General features: G+C 41.0%; 1 protein-coding gene across 2 annotated transcripts; it reads right to left on the reverse strand.

Annotated features, from left to right (window-relative positions):
* Window positions 1-16113: 16113 nt before the first annotated feature.
* Window positions 16114-23885, reverse strand: LOC133916253 (probable glutamyl endopeptidase, chloroplastic). Of its 2 annotated transcripts, XM_062359856.1 has the most exons (14): window positions 23592-23885; window positions 22457-22673; window positions 22222-22332; window positions 22023-22068; window positions 21829-21938; window positions 21249-21752; window positions 19097-19225; window positions 18530-18826; window positions 17972-18430; window positions 17706-17771; window positions 17531-17591; window positions 17161-17310; window positions 16941-17078; window positions 16114-16398 (listed from the first exon to the last, which is right to left on the reverse strand). In XM_062359856.1, exons 1-14 carry the CDS (start codon window positions 23707-23709, stop codon window positions 16114-16116), a joined length of 2691 nt encoding a protein of 896 aa, XP_062215840.1. In that variant the 5' UTR covers window positions 23710-23885. The 2 variants fall into 2 exon arrangements, with proteins under 2 accessions (XP_062215840.1, XP_062215841.1); XM_062359857.1 differs by lacking the exon at window positions 23592-23885 and having other exon boundaries at window positions 22222-22312; window positions 22457-22629.
* Between the last annotated feature and the right edge of the window lie 1504 nt (window positions 23886-25389).

The raw sequence follows: 25389 nt of genomic DNA on the forward strand, positions 1-25389 counted from the left end.
CAACAGAAAATCGAGGTAGGAACAAGGAAAGCTCTCGACATTTGTCCAGACACCTGCCAATAAGTTTTTCAGGTCCACATCTTGACAATGATTTGGGTATATTTCTATTTTGGCTATGTTGGTAATCAGGCTTGCAACGCATCTAAAGGAGGTTAGTATGCTACATGCCATGGAGAGCTCTAGGTGAGTGAGCTTTAGGAATAGGGCCGCATCATTGGCACAAAGGGAAGCCCTAAATTTTGTTCTATTGCCTAGAAAGCTACATAGAATCCCTTGTTGTTGGGCCTAGATGAAGAGCTTCTTTAACAGGTCAATAGCCAGGGCGAAGAGCAAAGATGATAGAGGATCCACTTGTCTGACTCCACGAGCATGCCATATATTGCTGCTTGGTCGCCCATTCAAAAGGAATTTGGAGGAAGATGAGGTGAACAGCATGGAGATTTAATTCCGTGAATATTGGCCAAAACCAAGGTATTGTAACACTTCTAACAGATAGGGCCAGTTGAGTGAGTCAAAAGCCCTGGAGATATCCAGCTTGAAAAAGAGGGATGGGATGTGCTTGGTATGCAAATCCTTTATTGTACTTTGGACATAGACTAAGTTGTCATGGATACATCTCTTTTTTCTGAAGGCACTCTAGTTTATTAAGATGATGTCCTTTAGTTTCAGTGCTAATCTGTTGGCCAATAGTTTAGAGAAGATTTTCACAAAGCTATGAATATGACTAATAAGAATGTAGTGTGTCACCTTCCTGGGCACCGATTTTTGGGGATCAAGGTGACATATGCTTTCTTAACCATTTAAGTTGTATATCTAGTTGATCATCTCAACCAAGTTATGGTTGATAATATCTCAGCATGAGTTGTAGAATTGGCCAATGAACCCATCTAGCCCCAGTGCTTTCTCTTTGGGAGGGAGAAAATCATATCACTTTTCTCTTTTGCAGTGAAGGAATCTTCAAGAGAAGTAAGGTTTTGCGTATGTATGTCCAGCGTGCTTCAGTTGAGACCGGTGTTTCTAAGCACATAAGTTCCAAGATGCTCCCTAAAATAATTGATAATGACTCTATGCTTGTCTTCGTGCATAGTTTCTAAGGGATGATGTGATTTTTTATTTTATTTTTGGTTAGCCATCATGTGAAAAACAAATTGTGTCTGCATACCCTTTTGTAGCTAGGTGAGTCTCGATTTTTTGCATGGCCCTAACCTTTTCAAGTGTTACTTTTCGAACACGGGGAACCGCCTTTTCCATTATCATATAACAAAATATTAGATTCTTACATCCATATAAGAATTCGACAAAGAGGACATGAGTTCCCAACAACCAGAACAAAAAATCTAAATGAAAGACAATATGGCTAAAATCCAAATTGACTGACAAGTTCTTCAAGATAGCAGATCCAAACCGAGAAGCCATAAGAACTAAAGTCACAGGACAAATAACAAGTTCACTATCAGAAACAAATTACACCCATCTAGAATGTCCTACATGCAAAAAGCGATTAGCAGACAACATCAGATTACTTGTGAATATCATCATCTTCAGTTGGAGCTTGTGTTTCCTCCATCTAGGTAACACTAGGCAGGATCTTCAGCTATCCTCTAAGTCGATGCTGCGCAGGACGTCGGGCTGAACGGAGTTGATTCACAGTCTGAAGTAGACCTTGCACACCTCACAACAGCTCTTCCTTGCTCATATCACTCAACAGGTCTACCTAGATTTTAAGAATGAACAAGCACAAAAAACAATATCTGTGGGATCATGAATCACTTTCTTATCAAAACAAGCTCTATTACAAGCCTTCCAAATGGCCCGTCAAATTGCAACCAACCCAATTACATAGAAAAAGTTTCCATTATGAAGATTAGTAGTAATCCAGAGATAGCATCGAGCGAAATAATTTGGTATAGTAGCAGTACCAATACAAGTGGAAACAATCCCCCATACCACTTTTACAATAGGACACAAGAACAATAAGTGTTGACAAGTTTCAGATTGAGTACAGAAGAAACAGGAAGTATCACCAATGCATTTATGTCAGATTAAATTGTCCTTAGTAAACAAAGCATTATGTTCCAACAACCAGAGAAAAAGTTTTATTTTAAGAGAGATTTTGGCCTTCCAAATGTGTTTGTAAGGTTGGTGAGGAGCCTCTCTCACCAACCAATTATAGACAAATTTCACAGTGAACACACCTTTTTATTCAAAAGACCAAGTGACAACATCTTCTTAATCAACAAAATTAACATTCAAAACCCGACTATGAATCAACTCTCATTGAATCTGTAACTCAGAATTCAACCACCTCCTAAAACTTACACTCCACCAAAGAGCACGGCAATCAAAAACTGAAATCCGTTTTTTATTACAAATGGTATACAACACAAGAAATATAATGGAGAGAGGGCTGGAGGGAACCCAACCATCCTCCAAAAATTGAGTACTCTTAACATTTCCTACTAAAAGTTTCCTCCCTTAGAGATAAATTGATTTAACTTTGAGCAAATCTGACCAACATGGGAAATCATTGAATGCTGCACTGATGCAACAGAGGAATGTTGTAAATATTTCTTTTGAACTGTAGATTGCCACATACTATCTCCATGCTCAATTCTCCACCAACATTTGCAGAGAAGATCCATATTCATTCTATTCAAATCCTTAATGCCTAACCCTCCTGTTTTTCTTAGGCATATATACTTTACCTCACTTAACAAGATGATACTTTTTTCCTGGTAGCACCCCCTGCCAGAAAATTTCCTTCCTGCAAGATCAATCTTTTTAGAAACATTTTTGGAATTAAGTACATGGGCATATGATATATAGGAACATTGGAAAGACTAGCATTAATGAGAATCAATCTGTCACCTATGAATTGTAAACTTCCTTGCCAAATATCCAACTTCTTGATGATTTTTTCCTCCATTTTTACCCAATCAACAAGATGGAGTCTACTAGGACTCACATGCACCCCTAGGTACTTAATTGGGAAGGACCCAATCTGAAAATGAAAGAGATCAACATATTTCTCTGCAATCTCATTATCAGCCTCTAAAATAATCACTTCACTTTTCTAAAAGTTTATTTTAAGCTCAGACTTCAATTCATACAAATATAGGAGCAACTTGAGATTGTTAGCTTTCACAAAGTCATACTGAAGGCATAAGATAGTGTCATCAGCATATTGTAAAACATATATCCCTCCTTCAAAAAGATGAGAAATCAATCCAGTCACTAGACCTCTGTTTTGGGCATATTTGATAATCTTGGCCAAACAAACAGTAACAAGGTTAAAAGGGAAGGGGGAGAGAGGATCTCCTTATTTAACCCCTTTGTGACTTGTAAAATAAGGCCCAAATTTATTATTCAACTTAACACTCAGGGTTCCATTACACACTACTTTTTGTTTCACATTTTCCATTTGGAACTAAAACCCCTCATATCCAAACATTGAAAGAGGAACTCCCGACACACTTTATCTTAATCTTTTTCAAAGTCAAGCTTTAGAATCACACCAATATGTTTCTGCTTTTTTGTTTCATGCAAAATTTCATGTAAAGACATGACCCCATCCGTAATATTCCTATTTTTATAAAAGCATTTTGACACGAACTAATAAGCTTACTTATGAAAGGTTCCATTCTATTGTCAACACTTTGATAATCCATTTATATGAATAGTTTAACAAACTAATTGGTCAAAAATATTGACATCAAGTGACCCCTCATAGAAATCATGGAATAATTTTGTAATCTGTTTTGATGATGTCCCAACAAAGCTGGAAAAATTTAGCTGAAAAACCATCAGGGCTAGCTGCTTTATTAGATTTCATTTTGAAAAGGACAGTCTTAATCTCCTCTTCAGAGAAGTGGGCATCCAAAACCTCATTATTCATAGAATTTGATTTTTCACGTTCGGACCATAAAAGATGATCTAGGGAAATCAAATTTACTAAGGAGGCACCAGAAAGCTCCTTATAAAAATTATGTAGCATGTCTAAAGCAAAGCCTCATCTCCAGTGATTTTTATTTCATCTTTCAACATATAAAAGATAGTATTTTTTTTCTCTTTTTACCATTAGTAATTCTGTGAAAGTACTTAGTATTATTATTATCCATAAGTAGCAAATTATAATAGGATCTCTTGAACCAAAAGTTCTCCTCATCAAGAAGGAGCTTGAAAATATGAAGCCAGACAAAGACAATGCAAACATAGATGCCCTTGTTGACTCTACAGCTAACTCGACGGTTGCGTCTTTTCTCCATGGGCTCACTCGAGAGCTTCCTTCCCCTCTAGCATCACCTCCTCGCAGAATCACGTCACTACCATATTCTGAGTGAGGCCCCATGCGAAGCAAATGGTTAGCAGCGTAGTCCACCTTCTCGGCTGTGCGCCCTTCCAAACGCAGGGAGATCCTGATCATGCGTCGCCTGGGCCTCACCAAGGAGGGTGAGACCATCTCTCCACAACTTTACCAGGTGTATCTACAATTTTTTGAATGCCCCTTGTCCGACCAACACCTCCAGGCTATTCAGGAACTTTTCCCTGCACAGGCATCTGTGACAGCTGCGTTCGCAGCCCAAAGCCCGGCTTGCTGAGGTGTCTATTCCTTATTATAGACTCTACTCATGGAAAACCACAATATCTGGACATCGTTAGAACAATGATCTTGGATCATAGTGCTTCGGTTGTCTGCTTGATGGAAACGAAAGTTGATGCATTCAACAAATTCCTAGTTAATGAGATCTGTGGCCCAACTTTCTCTGGGTACTCCTTCCTTTTGGCTTCTGAGACAAGGGGTGGTGTGTTCATGGCCTGTCGCCAACCGCTTTCCCTTGTTGTTGTCCAAGTGTTACAATTCTCTATCAATGTGCAGGTCTGCTCTATATCAGAGGGCTCATTTTTCTTAACAATTGTGTATGGCCCAACCAATGAGTCCTTAAAGTATGCTTTCCTTGCCGAGCTCACCAATGTTCATGCGCTATTGCCGGGGCCCTGGCTAATCATGGGTGACTTCAACATGATATCTTTAGCTGTCGATAAGAACAAAGCCTGGCTCAATTCAGGATCCATCTCCAGATTCTGCAATTTTATCAATGGTCTAAAGCTTCGTGACCTACACTTGTTCGGCCATCGCTATACATGGTCGAATGAGAGAGCTTCGTCGACCCTTGTCAGGCAAAACAGAGCTCTATTTCCCCGAAATGGGACGCAGAGTTTCTAGACTCCTTACAAGCGTTATCTTCGAATTGCTCTGACCACTGTCTGTGAGGAACCATCAAAATACTATTCTAATTAATCATCAAGTCGATAATTTACATAATCACGACTTTAACGATTAACCAGAATATCATCCCGGTAGTTTCGGCACGTGTTTTGTGTTCAAGATCGGAACACATGCCTTTCCAACATAAGCAATCATAACCAAACTTAATAAAGAATGAGTAATTAAATCATATTATAAGTTCTTAACTATTTACAAATTTAACAATTTACAACAAAAGTGATCTAGGAGGATACTAAAACTGATCAACTCCTAGCCAAAAGAGAAACTACGCAGCGAAAACAAAAGCTAAAGACAGCAAAAGATGGGTGAAGCCATATGCCCTTAGATTTCACCCCAAAAGCGCGACCGGGCGTGAAGTAGCCAAACACCGCCTCTTCCTCACCTATAAAACCTGTAAAGCAGCTGAGTACGAAGGTACTCGCAAGACTTAATCCATATAGAGTACATAAAAATAACCCGACTCTAAGAATTATGCATTGGGCCATTAGCAAGAAAAAATATCATAAGGTTGATTAAAACATATGTGCCCACATCTAAATTCAACCAACAATAATACAATTATACCTTGCAATAACTAATTGTACATAAATGTAACTGGAACCATCATTAACATATATATATAACACGAACCATCTTCACCATGACCAACATATCCAACCACAATCCACAACTCTTGACTCTATGATGATGCACATGGACAGAAGGCATGCCCATGATCGAGAGCACGGCAATTCGAACAGTTTTTACACCCTATACGAGGGTACTCCTTTACCCAGATGACACGAGTACCATTCGACTTGTGCCACCCACTAAAGTACACACAATGGGGTACTCATGAGAACCTTTCCCAATAAGCCCCAACCATTTGGATCGTGCATCGCTAGGCGCGGGGATATCTAGAACTACTCCCGGAGCAAACTAGATACCCCTACTACCCCACTGTTGATGTTCAGGTCCAAATGATCACATATACAAAGGTATTCGGCTCGCCTTACTATTAGATCAGTATGTGGTGAGTAAGGTAAGTGCTAAAACCAATGGCAACTAACAGTTGGTGCTTAAACGATGCAAAGCGGTCTACGGTATCTGGGTTCCTCTCCCGAACTGCCCCGAGGACTCCTCCTGAGTAGAAAACACCCCTAACACCGTTCACATCTCGCCTCATACTCATAATTCATCCAACTATCTCAACATCATAAAAGTATTTATAAACCATAAGTGAGCCTCATGCTCGCAAACAACGGCATCACTGTTGCTCGACTTCTACTGAGGACCTATGCATTGCTAAGCATGTCGAACAACTCTTAAGTTAGACATCAACAACATTACCGAGGCGACAAGGATGAGGATAATCAACTACTCAAGGTAGAGGATATGCAATTCAACATAGGTTCTACCCGAATAAGCCTAACACTTGACTCGCTAAACATGCGATATACATAAGCATAATTTATCAATTTTAGACTTCATTCAATTGAACAAATGGTGCAATATGCTTAGATACTTGCCTTGCTGCTATGTCGGTTGCTTGATACTACCCGTACAGAACTCACAGAAGTGCGGTAGACCGGTGTCGCTTTTGCTTGCTTGAACTTTTGGACTGACGCTCTCTAAAAGAAACACAGGTGCAATGCATAAATAAACAAACAATGCAAAAAGGATGCAATGTGCATGCTCAAGTAATAGTAGAGCGCTACAACTCGAAAATATCTGCAAAGGGTCGCTAAAGGATTAGGGTTTCGAAGTTTAAAACCCCGGATATGCTAACCTAGCCTCACCTTACTATTCACAGGCTGGCGGTCAGACCGGCCTTAGGGTGGCGGTCAGACCAGCGGCCAGCAAAGAGTTTTGGCCACTGGCAGTCTAACCGTAGGCATGGTGGCGGTCAGACTATCTACCAACGGTCAGATTGGCCAGAGTGGCAGTCAGACTTCTGTATAAGTTTTCAACTCAGATTCTTCGATCCTCAACTGGAGATCAGACCAGCCCTAGTGGCGATCAGACCGCCAGACCTTACCGATGACGCATTTGCAGGGTCACCAGCGAGGACTCCGACGAGACCTTCGACAACGAAAGGTACCAAAATTCTCCATGGGACTAGTGGAGTGTTTCTAAATTGATTCGGACATCATTCACCGAGCTAAACTCAAAATACCCCATGGATTAGATCTAGGCTAGGTTGAACTTGGGCCTAAACGACACGAGGGTCGAATCGAGCTCGGAAACAATATGAAAATGGTAGGGGATAGCTCACCTCAGCTTCTAGAAGCTTTCTATTGGATTGGAATTCTTCGGGGAGGCTTCGATTCACGGATCGGCTCCCGGAGTGGTGGTGAAGCTTACGGTCGATAAACGGATCCTCTAGGAAGCTCGTGGGAGTTCCCACCTCCGATCTCCAGCCTTCGAACGCGATGAGTAGAGCTCTCTTTCTCTCTCTCTAGGGTCGAGTGGAGAGAGGGGGAGTGAGAAAAAAGTGAGAGGGAGAGAGCAAAAGGAAGTGATCGATCCACTTAACCCAAGCCTCTGTGTGCTGGTGGTCAGACTGCGAGCTCGGGTGGTCAGACCGCGGAAAATCTACGTGGCAGCCCACGTGGCCACGCATCTGGCAGTCAGACTATGGGTGACACTGGTCAGACCGCGAGAGGGTTCTTTTGCCGAAATTTTCCTAAGTCTCCCCTCATCATCCTCCTTCTATTATTTTCCTTCTCCAAGGCATGTAGGGATTCTCCAAAGTGCTCTAAACCATCTCTAAGGTGTTTGAGACATGTTTAACCGGTTTTTGATAGACAAACACGTGCAAGCACATGCGATAATGATTATGCATGCCTAATTGCATAATTAGCATTTTGGGACGTGACACTGCCCCATGTTGCTATCAACTTCGATGTACTATGTGCGGTGCGGCAGTTCCACTTTGAGTCTATTTGGATCAAAATGCCATATTTCTCTCTGTTTTGGAGGGAGATTGGAGGTTAAAGCCTGCTGAATTTTTTCCGCCTCCTCTCCGCCAGCTGGATGTCTTGCTAAGGTGCACCACTATTGAGCTTCAACGTTGGAGTTGCATGCACATTGCTAACATCAAGGACCAGCTGCTTATGGCGCATAAGGTCATCTCTCGGTTTAAGAAAGCATAGGACGGTAGGGCTCTGTCGATAGCCGAATTCAAGTTGCGCAAACATCTCAAGCTCTTGTGTCTTGGCCTGGCTTCCTTCGAATGAACGATCGCTTGATGTTGTTCCAGTGCAGCTTGGCTTCGGGACAACGATGCAAACACTAGGCTATTTCAGTCCTTTGCCAATTATTATGCGTGCAAGAACCACATCTCCTCTCTCGACACGGCTAAGGGCACAGTCTCCCCTCACCCGAAAATGGAAGAGACACTGCTCAACCACTTCAACTCCATCCTCGGCGTTGCTCCTCCTCGTGAATTCTCCATCGACCTGCATGGGCTACGCATCGTGTCTCTGGACCTGCAGGCATAGGACATGCCTTTTTGATGAGGCGGAGATTCTGGGGGCTATTAGAAGGATGCCTCTCAATAAGGCCCTAGGTTCCGGATTTGTTCATGACGGAGTTCTACCAGGCCGCCTGGCCGGTAATCGGTAACGATGTGACTCTTGCCATTTTTTCCTTCGCCATGGGTGACCAGAGAGGCCTTGACCACCTCAACAACGCCTTCATCACTCTAGTTCCGAAGAAGGAGGGGGTCATGTCACCGTCAGACTTTTTCCCAATTAGCCTTATTCATAGTGTTAGCAAGATAATAACCAAGATCTTGGCTCTTCGCCTTGCCCTGCTGCTGAGCTCTCTCATCTCAAACTGCCAGAGTGCTTTCATCTCCATGCATTCGATTTATGACAATTTCAAGTTGGTGCATTCTACTGCACGGTTGCTTAAGAAAACCAAGAGGCCTAAGATCCTTTTCAAATTAGACATTTCTAAATCCTTCAATTTCATGAATTGGGCTTTCCTCTTGTTGGTTCTTCGTTGTTGGGGTCTCGGCAACCGTGATGCAGCTGGATTGAGGTCATTTTGGGATCCTCTTTAACTCAGATTCTACTCAATGGTTCCCCAGGCTTGCTCTGTGCCATGCTCGAGGCTTGCGATAGGGTGACTCTATAGCATCTAGGTCCCTAGCTAAGTGTTAAGTGTTTTGGTGATTAATGACAATTGTATCATTATGACTAACATGCATATTTTGAAGGGAATAAAAATTTAGTTCACAATGTTAATTAGGTATTCTTGGTTCCTAAGTTGAACTCATGGACGATCAAATGACTTGAGTATCAAAATTAAAGATCTTCTAGTTCTAAGTGTCACAAGGAGATGAATGACACTTAGTGTAGTATAGGTTCCTTTTTGGTAGTCTTTTGACTGTACTATAAATAGAGGCTAAAAGTAGTAGCTTTACCTAGGTGAGTCTAGATATGCACACTTGTGCAACTCTAGCACTAGGTAGCTCAGAGAAGCCTATGGATAAGTTGCCGAGAAGTTAGAACTCAAAATTGGTTGAATTGGATGAGTTCAGAAGAAAATACCTACAACGGATTGTCCGGCGATCTTGAAGATGAACTCGACGGAGTATTCTTGGTTCAATTCAGAAAGTTGTTGAGTGCACCAAATGGTCCATCGATCTACAAAGTCATTTGCACCAGAGCATCTTTTGGGTGACTTGGCCAGAAAAACAATAAGTCCACGCCGGATGGTCTAGCGCTATGCGGGATGAACACGCCATAGTGCTTTGACTCAGAAGGCCAATTTGAGTTTACACATCGGATGGTCCGGCATTGAGGATGAAGAACGTTAGAGCATTTTATGCTGAACAAGATTTTTGACAGAAGAATTGTGTGTGCATGCTGGATGGTCCGGCGTTCACCGGATGATATCTCCAGAGCAATTTCTGCAGAGAAGAAATTTCAAATTGATTTCTGTGTTTGTACATGCCGGATGGTCCGGCACGTGAACCGGAGGCTTCACCGAAGTATTTTTCGCAGTAACGTCTAATGACAGCTGGCACAGTTTAGACTTTGAAAATGTACATGTCGGATAGTCCGGCATGGGTGAGGTGCACGCCCGAACCTTCTGATGTTCATGAAAAGTTGGGTTGTTGGGCAACTGCTAGATTTAGCCTATAAATACCCCTACTTATTCAATTTAATCTCTTGCGACCCAGAGGAGTTCATACACTGTGTATCATCAAGAAGTAAGAGAGAGCACTTGAGTTGATTTCCAAATCCCTAATTGAAGATTAAGGATGTCATTAGTACTTCAAGAGTAGCAAGTGTGCATCTATCTATAGTCTAGGCTTGATCATAGTCAAGTGAAGCTATTGGTTTGTTACTCTTGTTGGTTTGCAACACCAGCCGGTATTTGGTGATTGGAGGTGTCTCGATGAGCTCTTGGAATTATTGTGGAATCCCTGGGAAGAGCTATATACTTGGTTTGATGCCCGCTAATTCGGAGATGGAGAAGTGGCAATCATGAGCGAGCACTTGAGTCTTGGTAACTCAAAGGGAGCGATATCCTTGGTGGATGCTCCAACGAAGACTTGGGGTGAGTGCCAAATCCTTGATACCTCAGGAAAAAATTTGATATTCTCTCGTCCATTTCTTTACTATTTTGTAATTTAATTTGAGCATTTACATTATTGCAAGTTTTCAATTCTGCATTTACATAGTGTCTTTGCTTGCTAGTTGTGTTGTCTTCTTCTAACTTGTTCGTGTTGTTGCATTTCCTTTCTTCCAGGCTAAAGTTGGTAATTGTTCTAGAATTCGGTAGAAGTTTTAATTGCCCAATTCACCCCCCCCCCCCCCTCTTTTGGGCCATTTGATCCTTTCAAACTCGCTCTCAGCTTTCCTTTTCATGCTGGTCATGGACACACTTGCCCTCATCTTTGAAGGCAGACGAGGCTAGTATCATTGATTCTATGGGACATAACTCAATTCTACACCGTTGTTCTCTCTACGTGGATGACGTTGTTCTTTTAATGTCATCAACCTCACTGGATATCCAAGCTCACTTGGCCATCATTCAATTCTTCGGGGCAGTAAATGGGCTCAAAACAAACTTGGACAAATGTGTGGTCGTTCCCATTAGTTGTGTTGATGATGACGTATCCACTTCCCGTGAGAACCCCCCTTGTGTCTTATCATCCTTCCCATTTTGGTATCTAGGAGTCCCTCTGACGGTCGGTCATCTCTGCAAGAATCCTCTGCAACCAGTGGTAGACAAGGTTGCTGTTAGACTCCCCATCTGGCAAGCCAAACTGATTTCTAAACCAGGATGTGCCACTCTGGTGAGATTTGTGCTATCCCCAACTCCCATCCATACGCTACCCTCCATTATGGTTCCACCGAGGGTGATCAAGGAGGTTGACAAGGTTAGAAAAGCCTTCCTTTGGGCTAGGGAGAAATCCTCATCTGGCGGCCATAGCTCTCTCATGTGGTCTACTGTTTGTCATCTGTTAGAATTTGGTGGCCTTGGCATTCAAGATCTCTGGTTGGCCGACCTAGCCCAGCGCCTTAGATGGATCTGGTGGCAGCGGTGTAACCCATCAAAGCCGTGGGCTGCACTACCACTGCACCATGAAAGGCAAGTTGTGGCGTTGTTCGATGCTTCCACCAGTTTTGTTGTCGAGAATGGTAAATCCATGTTCTTCTGGACTAACGCTTGGCTTCATGGCCACTCTATCTATTTCTTGGCTCCCGATTTCTTCAGGTGCATTACTTTGAATGCTTCCAGGAGAGAATAGTTGAGGATTCTTTACAAAACCAGCGATGGATCCAGGATATTATTGGCCTCTTATCCGTGCCTGCTTTAAGCCATTACCTGCAGCTTTGGAGCCAACTTGAGTCCATCACCCTGAGCAATGAGGAAGACCGTGTTGTTTGGAAGTGGTCTTCTTCCGGCCAATGCCAATACTCTGCCAGCTCGGCGAATCACCTCATGTTCAATGGCTGCATCCGTTTTGGGGGTGCAACGATGTTATGGAGGTCTTGGGCACCCGCGAAGGTCAAATTCTTCGGCTTGCTTGCACTTCACGTCATACTATGGACAGCGACACGTAGGAGATGGCATGGCCTCCAAATCGATGATGCATGCGCACATTATTCCCAACTGCTAGAGACTGCATATCACCTCCTGTTAGACTACTGCTTGGCCAGGGAAATTTGGTGGCGGGTGTTGGAGTACTTACTCCTTATGCAGACATTTCGATACTTGATTAGTGATCACATACTCGGAGAAGGGTGGCCATATACTTTCGGAGAGGACTGGACTCCCTAACCCTCTTGATCTGTTAGAGGATTTGGCTCTCGCGTAACGATGTAATCTTCAACAACCAACATATCTCCTCGATTCCTTGGTGGCGTTGGTCTGGGACGACGTTGATCGTTGGTGTGGCGCTGGGGCTAAGCACCTTGCCATACTTAGAGAGTGGTTGCGTGTATTTGGCTCCATAATCTGATCACCTACAACTTCCTTTTCTGTTTTAGTTATCCTTTACCTTGTAATTTCCTTGTCATGTTCCCTTCTACAGGCTAAGACCTGTTAAGGTTGTTGTGTAATCTCAATTTTTTCTCCTCTTAATAAAAAGATGCGCAGCTCTACTGCGTATTCTAGAAGAAAAAAAAAAGAAGGAACTTCTTCAACTTAGCTAGGATTTGAGATTTTTTAAGAACTTGACTAAAACTCAAAGCCACATATTCCTCCATTTTTTTCAATACTGGCCAATTCTTCTCTAAGAAGCCGGCTGCCAAATTAGCTCCCTAACCTTTGATGGAGCATCTAAATTTTTTGAGCTTGGCAAGAATATTGTCAAACAATCCCCCTTGGAATGTCCTCATTCCAAATTTGTTTGACCTCATTCATAAAAGACCCTTGGTCTAACCATGACAACTCAAATTTGAAATGAGGTCTGGATTGTTTATTATCAAGGGAAGTAGAAATAATAAGAACATTATGGTCAGAAAGGTTTCTAGATAATTTCTGAACAATTGTGAGAGGATACAACTATTCCCTTTTATTAGAAACCAGAATTCTATCTAGCTTCTCTAAGGTGGGGTTGGCTCTATAGACCAGGTAAAACCACCACCACTCATGTGAAGCTCTGTAAGCTCATAACAATGAATGATGTTATTAAACATATCAGAATATGAATGGAGATTTGTAGCTCTATTCTTCTCGGTGGAGTATCTCAAAATATTAAAATCACCACCCAACACCAAAAGGAGATATATATGAGAGCAGAAATTAGAAAGCTCAGAAAGAAACTGCAATTTAAACTTGTCGTGCGCAGCACCATATGCATTGATAGTAGACCATTTATGTTTAAGCTGTCTATCACAGACATCAACTTGCAGCGAGAATAGACCATATTTAACATGATCAAGATCAAAGGAGTCTTGATTAATTCCACTAAGAAGCCCCCAGATATACCACGAGAAGGTATCCACTCCCAATGAAACTTCAAAGGGGGGTCAATTTTTCTGAATACAGAAGGAGAAAATTCTGCTTTTTTTATTTCCTGCAAACAAATAAAATCCAAATTTTGCCAAAAAAATAAGATCTCTCAGCACTCATGCCTGTCTTATTAAAAACTCTACAGTTCCAGAAACAACCATCCTTTATGTTTCTTAGTCTTTTTTCTAACCTCCCTCACAGATTTCTTTGAGCTTTTCAACTGTTGCTAGGCCGAGGATTTTGACCTTTAGATGTCTCCGTAACTGATTTTCATCCGTAGACAGAGCACCCTATCTTCCCTCGCTGCATCTAGCCTTGCAATCACCTCCATCGCAATGGCAAACGGGCTCGCAGCTCGAAGACATATGTACCGTGCATCGGCGCATGCATAGCAAGTATTGAAGTATGGCTGATGAAAGAAAGGCCTTTCCCGCTTGTGGACTTCGTCTCGTCCCGTCTTTAGGCCAGCTCCTGTGCGGCGCCTTGTGGAACGCCCGGGGTTGCCGAACGACGTTTTGTGCAGGGGTGCGCTCGGCGAGCAGGAGCGAGCTGAGCGGCAACGGCTGCGGCCCTCTGAGCCCGACGAGCGCGATCCGTCATCGAGGGGGTTACGGAGGAGCAAACGAACGCAAATCATAAATCTGCCCTCCAGATATTTCGCTCATTTTTTTTGTTTTTTGCTTCGTGAAAAAAAATGTGAATACTACCTTGATCCTTTCTTACTTCTCATTTGGGATATAGATAAGGTCTCCAATGTATACGTTTGATTATTAATTTTTCTAAGTATTTGTTTTCAAAAGTTATTTAAAATATAATTATTTGAAAATATTTTCTATTACAAATGTATTAATATCATTTTATGTGATAAATCTTAATATTTTTATATAGATTAGTTGTTAAAGATTATTAAGTTTGACTACACACATCCGTAAATATCATCTATTTGAAAACAAAATGAGTGATTCATGTGGTATATGGTTAACTATTTTACATGAATTCATGCATTAAGCCAAGCAAAATTTTGGTTGTGTCTACAAAATAAGGCCTTCATTTGGTTGAGATTAAATTTTAGCCATACCTAAAAAAGATTCGACCATCCAAAATTTTCCTTCTGCAAAACCCATCAAAATTTCTGCTTGGGTCACAAACGTCATTTTCTAGCCCTAACTTTGAACTCTGACCGTGACCAATATTTAATCGGATTTTTTGGGGTCAATAACAACAAACCCAGTGTGCAGTAAACATCCAATGCTGCCCCGATGAGGTGAGAAGTCATCGCTCACCTTGTGTAGAGGTAAATACTAATAATTGCCTGATGAAACGACGTTCTCACCGACTAATTATTAGCATTGTTGCCCTCTTTTTTCCACTAATATCTTTCAGTTTTAGTTATTCTGCACCTTTCAATTTGGGAATGAATCTCAGCGCAACAGCTGCAATAGAGCTGATAATAAGTAGAAATATCGAATGCGACAACGCCAAGACTTTCCATGAATAAGCAGCGTTATATCAATACTTTAGTCTGCTGTCAAACAATAGCATATAGCAATTTCCTGTCAAGTTCAAAAAATGGGATCAAAACTCCAAAGACTGCATTCCTGGTATGCACTCTATACATGCACTAGTCTATAACTGTAATCGTGAAAAATTACACAGTTTGTATTGGCCTCTACCAATAAAATACAAATCGAGTGAACTCAATCAGGGTGCAATATTCACCAATAATAAGGCCTTTCCCCACGTCAGTGATATAATCACCTTCAGCAGAAATCCGATCAAATATAATGCCAATCAAGCCATGCCTGGAAGAAGGCAAGAAGCACCAGTTCTGGCACTAGTGCAACAATACATTTTATTTTCCGTTTAGACCCGCTGTCCTGAGATGGTTCATGAACGCCAACTGAACAAAGTTGATCTGTATGGAATCAAGAGACTGTTGTCATCTTGGCTGAAGCATAAATACTGACAAAACATGTTTACGCGGATGAATGCATATTTGGCCAAAGTAAACGCTATTCTATAAGCAGCATAAATAAATAAAACCATTTGTTTCAATATCCTTTGATGTTGTTATGCTTAATTTGCAAAATGCATCACAACCAAAATATTTGGCTGCTAGGTTACATGCATTTGCGCTGTGTAAAGCTTAAGACAACATCGTCGAAACCTTGCCCTATGTGAAAATTATGACATAAGAATAAATTACAGGATGATAATTTCCATTCTATTCAGTCTAAAGAATGAGAATGAGCTTTGAAGCAGACATCATAAATCTTAAGGCAACATCAGGGGTGCCAATTAGCAACAATAAACAAAGAAGTGGGTCTTTTTTTTTTCAGAAGAAAAGCAGCAATCAAAGAAAAAAGTTACCAGAAAAGCGATTGTGGTACTGATGAGGGTCCCTCAGCGCTTAGACCTTCACGAGCTGCACTGCCCCCAGTAGCTGACAGTGTTTTGTTTTCACTGTCAGCTGCTGAATCGGAATCAGCCTTGCTAGTACCGTTTACACAGTAGTTCTGCAGCCACCTATCAGTCTCCCAGAGGAGGTGCATAATACTCTCCCTCGCAGAGTACCCATGGCTCTCAAAAGGAAGTATCACCAAACGAGACAACGCACCATGACCTTTCAAGGCATTGAAGAATCGGTCCGACTGTAACATAAAAATAAAAAGACATAATTAAATAATAACACTCAACAATTAGCTAAACAATGCAGACTACGAACATCCACTAACCAGGAAAAAGAATAAAGAGGACATCAAATTATAACAACATAGAGGATATTTTCCTCCAAAAACAATGCAGAAGACAATCAGAAGCGATCAAATCATTTCAATTTACTAGGTAAGGTACTGGAAATCAAGCAGATCCAATTTCACATGTGCAAAATGAAAATTGGTTACCTGGAACAATAAAAAGTTCTTAGGTCCTGGTAACATGTTTGTATTACTCTACCTCTATCACTATAGAGGTTTTGGTCATTCGCGCAATTTCAGCATGGAAAATAATATAGTTGCTATTTGCAACGATCAATTATAAACATGTCAAATTTGAATTAGTGATAAAAACTGCTTGAGAAAACTTCAAACATCATATATGGCGAGAAGCAGATAAACAATGAACACTCTTTTCTAGAGCGATTGATATATCTGATAGGCTGTGAGTAAGCGTAGGCTTGTACATAAGACTTGACCTGCATTGTCAATGTTCCAGGATTGTTGTCCTGCTCTCCATGGATAAGTAAAATTGGTTTCTTGATTTTGTTTGCAGACATGAAAGGGCTCATCTCGACATAGGTGTTTGTTGCTTCCCAGAGTGTTCTATCCTCGTTCTGCAGAAAAATGCAGGTTGTTAATAAAGACTAAAAAACTATTCCACATATAGGCAGTTGCCTATTCAGCATTTGTATGTACCTGAAACCCAAATGGAGTTAGAGTCCTGTTGTAAGCTCCAGAACGAGCAATCCCGCAGCAGAAAATATGAGAAGCGTGAGCTAAGAGATTGGCTGTCATGAATGCACCATATGAATGACCACCAACAGCAATTTTATCAGGGTGAGCCACCTAAAGAAATGCAACAAAAAAAGATCACGTCAACTCTTGGAAGGCATTTCTCAGGATAGAAGAACATTTCAAGCACATTTGCAGAACGAAAAGGCTCCACGTATGAATGAACTTTACAGACTGATTTCATAAAAATCACTCACTAGTGGGTCGTGTGACTGCAACAAACTCATTTTTTTAAAACATCATTTGTATGCACAAAGAGGTAGAAAAGGCTCACCCCTCTTTTAACAACTTCCTCAACTGCAGCCTCTGCACTTGCTACTAGTTGCTCCACGTACCTACAAAATTGTTTGCAATATTAAAATAATGAATATACTATGGTACAATAGCATAGTTCAAAATTCTCTAGTCCTGGAGAAGGAAATGGAATAGAGCACAGGTAGAAAATATACTTGTCATTGGCCTCTTCATCACCTTCACCAATAATTGGGATTGTCGGACCCGACAGGATAGCAAACCTGCAGGCCAAAGTGTTGAGTGCGTGTGCGTGTACCAGAAAGAAACATATTTGCAAGACATGCATTAAAAAAAAGAGTGACTTTAGAAATTTTTAAATGGTTGAAGGAGTGTAGGGTGTTCTTTCTGCCTTTGTGAGCCAGCATTGGGACAAGTTGTATGCATAATCTATTATTCATGAATAGCAAGAAGAGAAAAATACCCTCTAGCCAACCAAAGAAGAGGGGATGTAGCACCAATCCCTGGAAATTCATTAGGGGAACCACGAACTTGCCCAGCAGCATCTTTGCTTTTAAATTCACCAGGGTAGGACCAAACTAGACATGGCAAAGGCCCATCTTTTGATGGATCGTAACCTGGGGGCAGGTATAAGTTTGCTGTAAGTTGAACTCCATCCTTCCGCTGGTATCTTATCATTTCCTTATACAAGGAAGCAAGCTGAGGATATGGGTGGGGGAAATTTGTGATCTTAACTTGCTTCTTTTCTGGCCAAGTCTGCAAGTAATATTGTGTGTTTTCAGTTTTTGATTCTTTTGATGTAAGTATCTTTAACTGATCAAGGGGCAGTTCCCCATCAGTTTTGCCTGACATCAGTGCAACAACAGCTTCATAGTATTTTTCCTTGTCGCTTTCCCATATCCGCTCTTTACTTCCAGTATTTCTGCCAAAAAAGGAAACAGTTGCATCAATGTCTGGCGTATATTGGTACGATTATATTCTAGTAGAAATACAGAATATTGGTTTATGGATCTAAACATACATGTCAAACAAATCGAGGAATGGGACATTTCCTTCTGGTGTGGCACCCATCCCATTCAACAAGATGTAAGTACTTCCATCTTGTTTCTTGATCTTTGCAATGACATATGTTCCCATGGCAGTTCTTCGCATCATTGGTGAGCCAGGATCGGAGTATACATCTTCTGAAGATCGGTCAAATAAAATAAGTGGGCTGACATCTTTTTTATCAGGAGAGACCACCCATGTTCTTGTTTTCCGAGTTTTATACCAAGATTCATACACTAAAGCAAGAGATTCATCACACCAGGACATGCCTCTGCACCAACAGAATGAAAACCCGGGAGACAACAAGAGGGAAGAGTTAGTTACTAAGCAAATGTAACAAAGGGATAGTGTAAAGAATGTGTCACATTGTTTACATTTAGGCACCAAGTGCACTAGCGATTTTAATTATTAGACCTTTTACTTATATATTGTTATTCTTTATTCATTTGAAGTTTCATGCTAGAAATATTGTAGCAAATGCAGTGAAGAAAAGCTTAATGATCCAACTAAAGCAGGTTAATGGATAGTTTGAAGGACGTACGCATATCGAAGGTCAAGTTTATGTAGAATCTCTGCCTGTTCACCATTTATAAGCTCAGCATTTTCCATGTAAACTATGTCACGAGGTGAAACTTCTACTTTTGCATCTCCACCATCCTGTGTCTCCACCCTGATCAAAAGGACATGTAAAACGAGCTAGAACAAATTAGGAGTAGTCCATGAAAACACTCGTATAGCACCTCTTGACAAGTGAAGTCATGCTTAACTCTCAAGTAAATGCTGTGCATGAATATCATAGAGCATACAAAAATTATAACTGACACCCTAAGAGTAAAGTTTATACATAAGAGAACTGATAATTAACATGACTTGAATGAAACGTTTACCCATACCACACTTCATCAAGACAGCATCAAGACCATGACCATCTAATCAAAATGAGATGGGAAAACAAAATCTCTGTCAATGCTTTTTATAAGGTGAGCATGCTTGATGGTACTGGGCTGGCAATGATTCCTAATTCTATACTGACCTCAACTGCTCGCATTTTGGTAAATATGTTAGTAGCACCGAAACAAACAGAATAAAAGAATGATATTCTAAAAAGAATGTAAGAGTATCGTTGGAATATAGCAAAAAAAACATATGCATTTGCATAAAATCACATGTATCATAAATCAGTTTTAAGTAAAATAGGGTTGTTAAATTTAAAGCAAAAAAAGGAATGTTACAAAATTCACTGTATATTCAAACCACATATCAAATATAGTCAGAACCCGGTAGGAAAGGACAAGAAAAGTTATGACTACCACGAAAGTTGATATTCTTATCTCTAAGACTATCTCTTTTTATTCAAGGTTCTGACCTCTGAGGAGTGCCTATGTTTCAACCAAGAAGTGTCCCAGGGAGAGTTATGAAAAATTCAACTATACTACTATAAAAGTTACTATTTGAAACTATTTCTTTTTTGCTTAGCTGATACATCTAGCCTAACACTCTATCCTCTTGATGAAAGGTCACAAGGTCAGGCTCTGTGGAACCAATTAAACAACATAAACTGTTTGATCAAATTGATTGGCTTTAAGGTAGTCAAAGTTTAAATCATAGAATGGTAGATTTCACCTAATTTAATATATTGTACTGTCTACATTAAAATAAGTCAATTTGTTACTATATTATGCACAAAAATATATTGTTTAATTTGTACCCATATTTTGGGCACAGAACCATCTAATATGGAAACACTTATAGCATTGCAATTTGGCGTCAATATTTGTATATGGATCACTAAAATTGGCATTTATCCCACATGTTGACCGACTGTGTGTTCACCAGACAGGTGTGGTTCAACCTGCTGGCCAGCTTCGGCTTACAGCATCTTGCACCCTCAGGCCAGCCGGTGGTGTTCCGAGATTGGTGGCATGGCGCGGCAGCGACAACAACTAAAACACAGTGCAAGGGATTCGACTCCCTTGTGATCTTAGGGGCCTGGTTGATCTAGAAACACTGCAATGATTGTGTGTTCAACGGGGCAAGCCCCAACATGTAGCTGGTCATCTGTGAGATTAAGGAGGAAGCGAGGTTGCGGAGCTTAGCCGGTGCAAAATGGATCAAAGCCATGTATCCAGGAGCATCGTCCTCTTCGTATATCTTAATGAGGCGTGAATGTGATCCAAGCAAAGGAAGGGTGTGTGTGTGTTGTAATCGGACTGCTTTTTCTAACTCAATACAATGACGCACAGTTCTCTTGTGTGTTCAAGAAAAAAAAATGGCATTTATATGTGGAATGTGACCCTTGGAAGTAAGCTATGCATAATAAGTTAGAATGGATGGGTGCCATCTAATTTCAGTTCAGATGAAATCAAAGTTGAGACTCTTAAGTAAATATACAAGTAGGATTGATATTCTACCTCCAAATACAACAGCCCTGTATAGTTCTACGATTCTGGCACTAGAATCGGGATTTTAACTACCTAGGATGACTTCACATATTCCAACTTCCATGCAATTACTTATTCATTCGCTTACTAATACATAACTCAAGTGAACTCTATTACTCCATTATCACTTGTACAAACTTATGTAGTGAGGTTCATTTCGAAGTTACAGAATGATAAGGTCATCTGTAAACAAATGGGAAAAAACAACAATGCAAATTTTAATAAGTTATGATCAGAATGTGCTTTACATACCAACACAGAGTTGAAGGTTTGTCTGCCCTCCAATAGATCGAACGTTTTCCCTTGCGCACACTGCTCGTTGTAATTGGAATGTCCTCGGCAAGGGGCAAATCACAAAGTTCCCTAATAAACTTCCCATCTACAGTCCACAATTCAACTTTCTTTGGAAATCTCCCATAAGGTACAATGTAGGAATATGGGTGGTGGATGGAAGAAAGCATTAAGTATTTATGATCTGGTGATGGATCAATAGATGTATATACAGCTGGAGGGCCAATTGGCTTCACCGTTCCATCCAAGGAGGCTAACATGAGCTGTGAAGTTGCATAGTAATCAAATAGATCAGCATCATAATCATCTTTCAGCAGATCTTGGAAAGTTCGCACTTGGACTACATTCTTTGTCTCATTTGACTGAATTTTCGGACCAGATGGAACTGATGGCTTCTGTGGTGGAGCTCCACGTGTCACAGGAATAGTGCAGACTAGCAAAGTACAATTATTAACCCATACAAAGCTGTGACAATATCAGGAAGAACGTCATTTACAAGCAGTAACAAGGAAAGACATTGGGCATAAACATTCACCTTCACCTGTCAAAAATGGCATTTAAGTATATTTCAGGCGATATAAAAAGTGGTCTTGCTACTCCATATTCGACATCAGCAACCCACACCCTCAGCTTGCCGCTGTTGTTGTCCTCCTGTTTGGACAACACTAAGTCAGTTATAAGTAACCATTCGAACGCATCAACTCTCTATGTTTCAAAGCCAAGCCAACCAATCACCTTATCAACTCGAACACTGAACGCTAGATGACGGCCGTCTTGTGACCTAGCTCATATGCAGGTTAGGCGAAAGTTATAATTGATGTTAATCCATAATACACACAGCATTTTTATTTTCGAAATAATAAGAAGTGAAAACAAGGAAAATAAGTACCAAAATAATCAAGGCAGTTACTTAATTGAAAATCTTAAAAATTACCAGGTGACGAAATTAATCCTTGCACCTTCCGGATATCCATGTACCTCTTTCTCTGGCCCCACAGTCCCATCGTCCAACAGCTTATGGATACCTATTCCAGTGTAAAAAGACCTACAAATTAGGTTTATCAGATTCCGAACAATGACATGTCATGAGCATAGCAATAAACTTATCATAAATGACAGGGTATAGGACAGACACTGAAAATTTGACGAAAGCTTCAAGTATTACTTACATTCGACTCCTAGTGTTAGAATGTCCATCAATCCTCATACCAGCAAGTTTCTCCTCAGGCCTTGCAAGATCTGATAGTGGCGGAAGCGCTCGACGCTTCAGGAATAGAATCATGTCTTTGTTTGGTGAGAATGACAAGACAGGAAGCGGCGGTGCATCAACAATGTCCTGTATTTCTTTTGGAGGAAGGCAGTAGCCCACTGCCCCCGATGAAAGATCTGCATGGTATGCAAATACAATAGTTATTCACCATACCACTGTCCACACTATGTTTTCTCGTAGAGTTAAAACAAAGGATAATATTCCTCACAAAAAAAAAAACAGCAAGGATAATATATGCTCAAGCAGCATTAAATGTGAATGTTCAATCACAGGGCATACAAAAAGTAACCATGTATGATTGGCAAAGAGATATACAAACTCATTCAAGCAGTCTATTTACTATCGTGATCAACAACCCAATAATTCAATCATCTTCCTTTATCACATTGATAATCAGGCAATATCCCAGAACCGAATATCCGATTACATTGGACTCCTAAGTGCATTAAAGCAATTCTGGGATTCTGAAACAAAAGCTTTAGTATCTGAAACTTGTCCGAGAAATTCTGGGATTACATTTACACTGCAAGTAGACACGCAAAATAACTACAGCGATAGAACTAGAAACAGGATTAAGACAAGTTAAATAAGAGTCTAGACACTTCACAAGGAACCTGATATGATCATATGACCTTCCCAGACAAGTGCTACTACAGATATAATCGTCCTGCGTACAGAGTAACTGAACAAGCAAACTAAATAAAGCTATACACAACTTAAATGAACCAAAAGCTTCGGGAAAAAATAAGTGGCTGGTGGTGTGTTCCTCACTAGAACAAGCCAGATTAATCTATGTAACAACTACTCCAATGGTACAAAGAACAATCCAAATCGCCCATCTATAATATGAGCCAAAAACTTCAGAAAAATAAGACCTTCCCGCGAGCCGATCCAACAATCAAGCCGGCAAAAAGTCAACCAGAGCTCCCATTTCGCCCCCGCGAACCCAACCCAAATCCACTAAAACCATCACCCTTCCCGCGAACCAAACGCAAGGATCCTTCCGGGAAACGAGGCGTCAGTGCGTCACCCACCATCGTCTTCCTGGGCCGCGGCGGACGCCGGCGGCGGCGGCTGCTCATTGGACCCCCCGGCTGCGCCGCCCCCGGTGGCGGCGGCGATGTGGGACAGCCTGGACGCGGCGGAGCTCATGGCGCTCCGGCGAGGCAGGCGGAGATGCCTCCGGGGTGGAGGAGGAGGGCGGAGAGTGGTATAACGCGCGCGACAAGGTGGGAGCGGGAGCAGAGCGAAGCGGAGTCAGGCCCGGTGCAGGATGGAGATGGAGGACATTATTTTTTGGGTCTCGCTTCCTCTTGTATACTAGGAACGACTAGTGGATGGATAGCATTACTAGGAACGACTTGTATATTAGAATAGACGGGTCGATGCTCGCTTTGGGTAGTGGGATGGGCAGCTCTGTCTGCAGCCACCAATATTTACTATATATAAAATCTCATATTATATATGTATTTTTCTTTCATCTAATAAAATTATTAAAATTTATTTATTTTTATCATTCACTCTTGTGCTTCAGCCTAGCAGATAATATCTCCTTATTTTTTTGGATCTTATCTAAAACCAAACTACGATATCGCTCTTGACGTATTCGTTCGGTGATGTTTCCACAGTGCATCAACATCTCCGTATCTTTTATGATTCATGTTATCAGATCTAATATTTATATTTTTTTAACGCACAAAAAATTAGCTAATCTTGTTTAAAATTCAGGATTTGCAGAAAGTTCATAAATATAAATTACCCAAGCAGTCCAGAAAAATAACGCATTTCAAATATAGAAGCTAGCATTGATGCTACTGTAGGAAATAGGAAAAAAAATCGCGGTCAAATATATTAGCCTAAATCTCGTGCTTCAGAGTTGAGTTATCATCGGCGAAGATATGATTTGTTTGGTTTGTTTCCTCACACGTACTATTTGGTTTGGCTTCTTGTGATTTTGGCGGATTCTGAATGCGACGTGAATCAGGATTCCTCTAAGCTTTGGGTGAAAAAAATCTTAGCCTCTGATTGGAATTTGAGCGTACAAAATGACCGTGTTCTCGGCTACACAGTCATGATGGAGTCATGGTCTCGCCATCGCGTCGATGAGAGAGAGAGAGAGTGAGTGAGAGAGGGCTCTTTTTCGCGTTTCTTTTTCAGCTAGTGTGAGGCCTTTACAAGTGCTTATGTGGCAAGCATTGGGATGGGTTCCAGGCACCAAATGATTGGTGCGATGTACAACTGCTTCAGTCTCGCCCACTGCTGAAATTTTTGCAATTTAGCCATTTTTCAGAAAAAATTGCAAATCGACCCCTGGCCAAACGAATTGCAAAAATGAACCATTTTTAAGTCACCAAGCCTTAAGTGTGCCACGTTAGATCTGAAGTAGAATGGGCAATATAGTAGCAGACCACGGTGTTGTACCATTTAGCGATGTATACATGGCTCAGCGCCAATGTTCACTATGTCGTGCCATGAGCAGTAAAAAGGAGGTCATTCATTTCCTTTCTCCTCTCTTCTCCTTTATCCGCCCCACTGCCTAAGTTAGAACAAAGCAAAGGAGCTCTCTCTCTTTGCCTCACCTCTCCTCAAATCCACAAATCCTCATAGATTTAACCCCTTTTTCCGAGGGGATCGAATCCTGAAGGTATATCTCTCCATTCCTCCAATTATTTCCTTTGGATTGAATTGATTTGGTGTGTATTTAATGGAACCCTAGTTTTGAGTGATGCATGCAATGTGCGATTTTGTTCTCGGATTTAGCTTGATTTTGTGGTTGAACAAGTTAGTAGGTCATTGATGTATGCAATGTAGAAAGGCTTAGCCTATATAAAT

The sequence above is a fragment of the Phragmites australis genome, chromosome 4 (assembly GCF_958298935.1).
Source record: "Phragmites australis chromosome 4, lpPhrAust1.1, whole genome shotgun sequence".
Lineage (NCBI taxonomy): Eukaryota > Viridiplantae > Streptophyta > Magnoliopsida > Poales > Poaceae > Phragmites > Phragmites australis.

Excerpts from the sequence above, each read along its gene's own strand:
- LOC133916253 (XM_062359856.1), bottom strand. The coding sequence starts at position 23,709 with ATGAGCTCCGCCGCGTCCAGGCTGTCCCACATCGCCGCCGCCACCGGG. Across the intron at positions 22,069-22,221 it reads AGGATTAATTTCGTCACCTG|GTCACAAGACGGCCGTCATC; the intron begins GTAATTTTTAAG and ends CATATGAGCTAG. Across the intron at positions 21,939-22,022 it reads TCAGTGTTCGAGTTGATAAG|GAGGACAACAACAGCGGCAA; the intron begins GTGATTGGTTGG and ends TTGTCCAAACAG.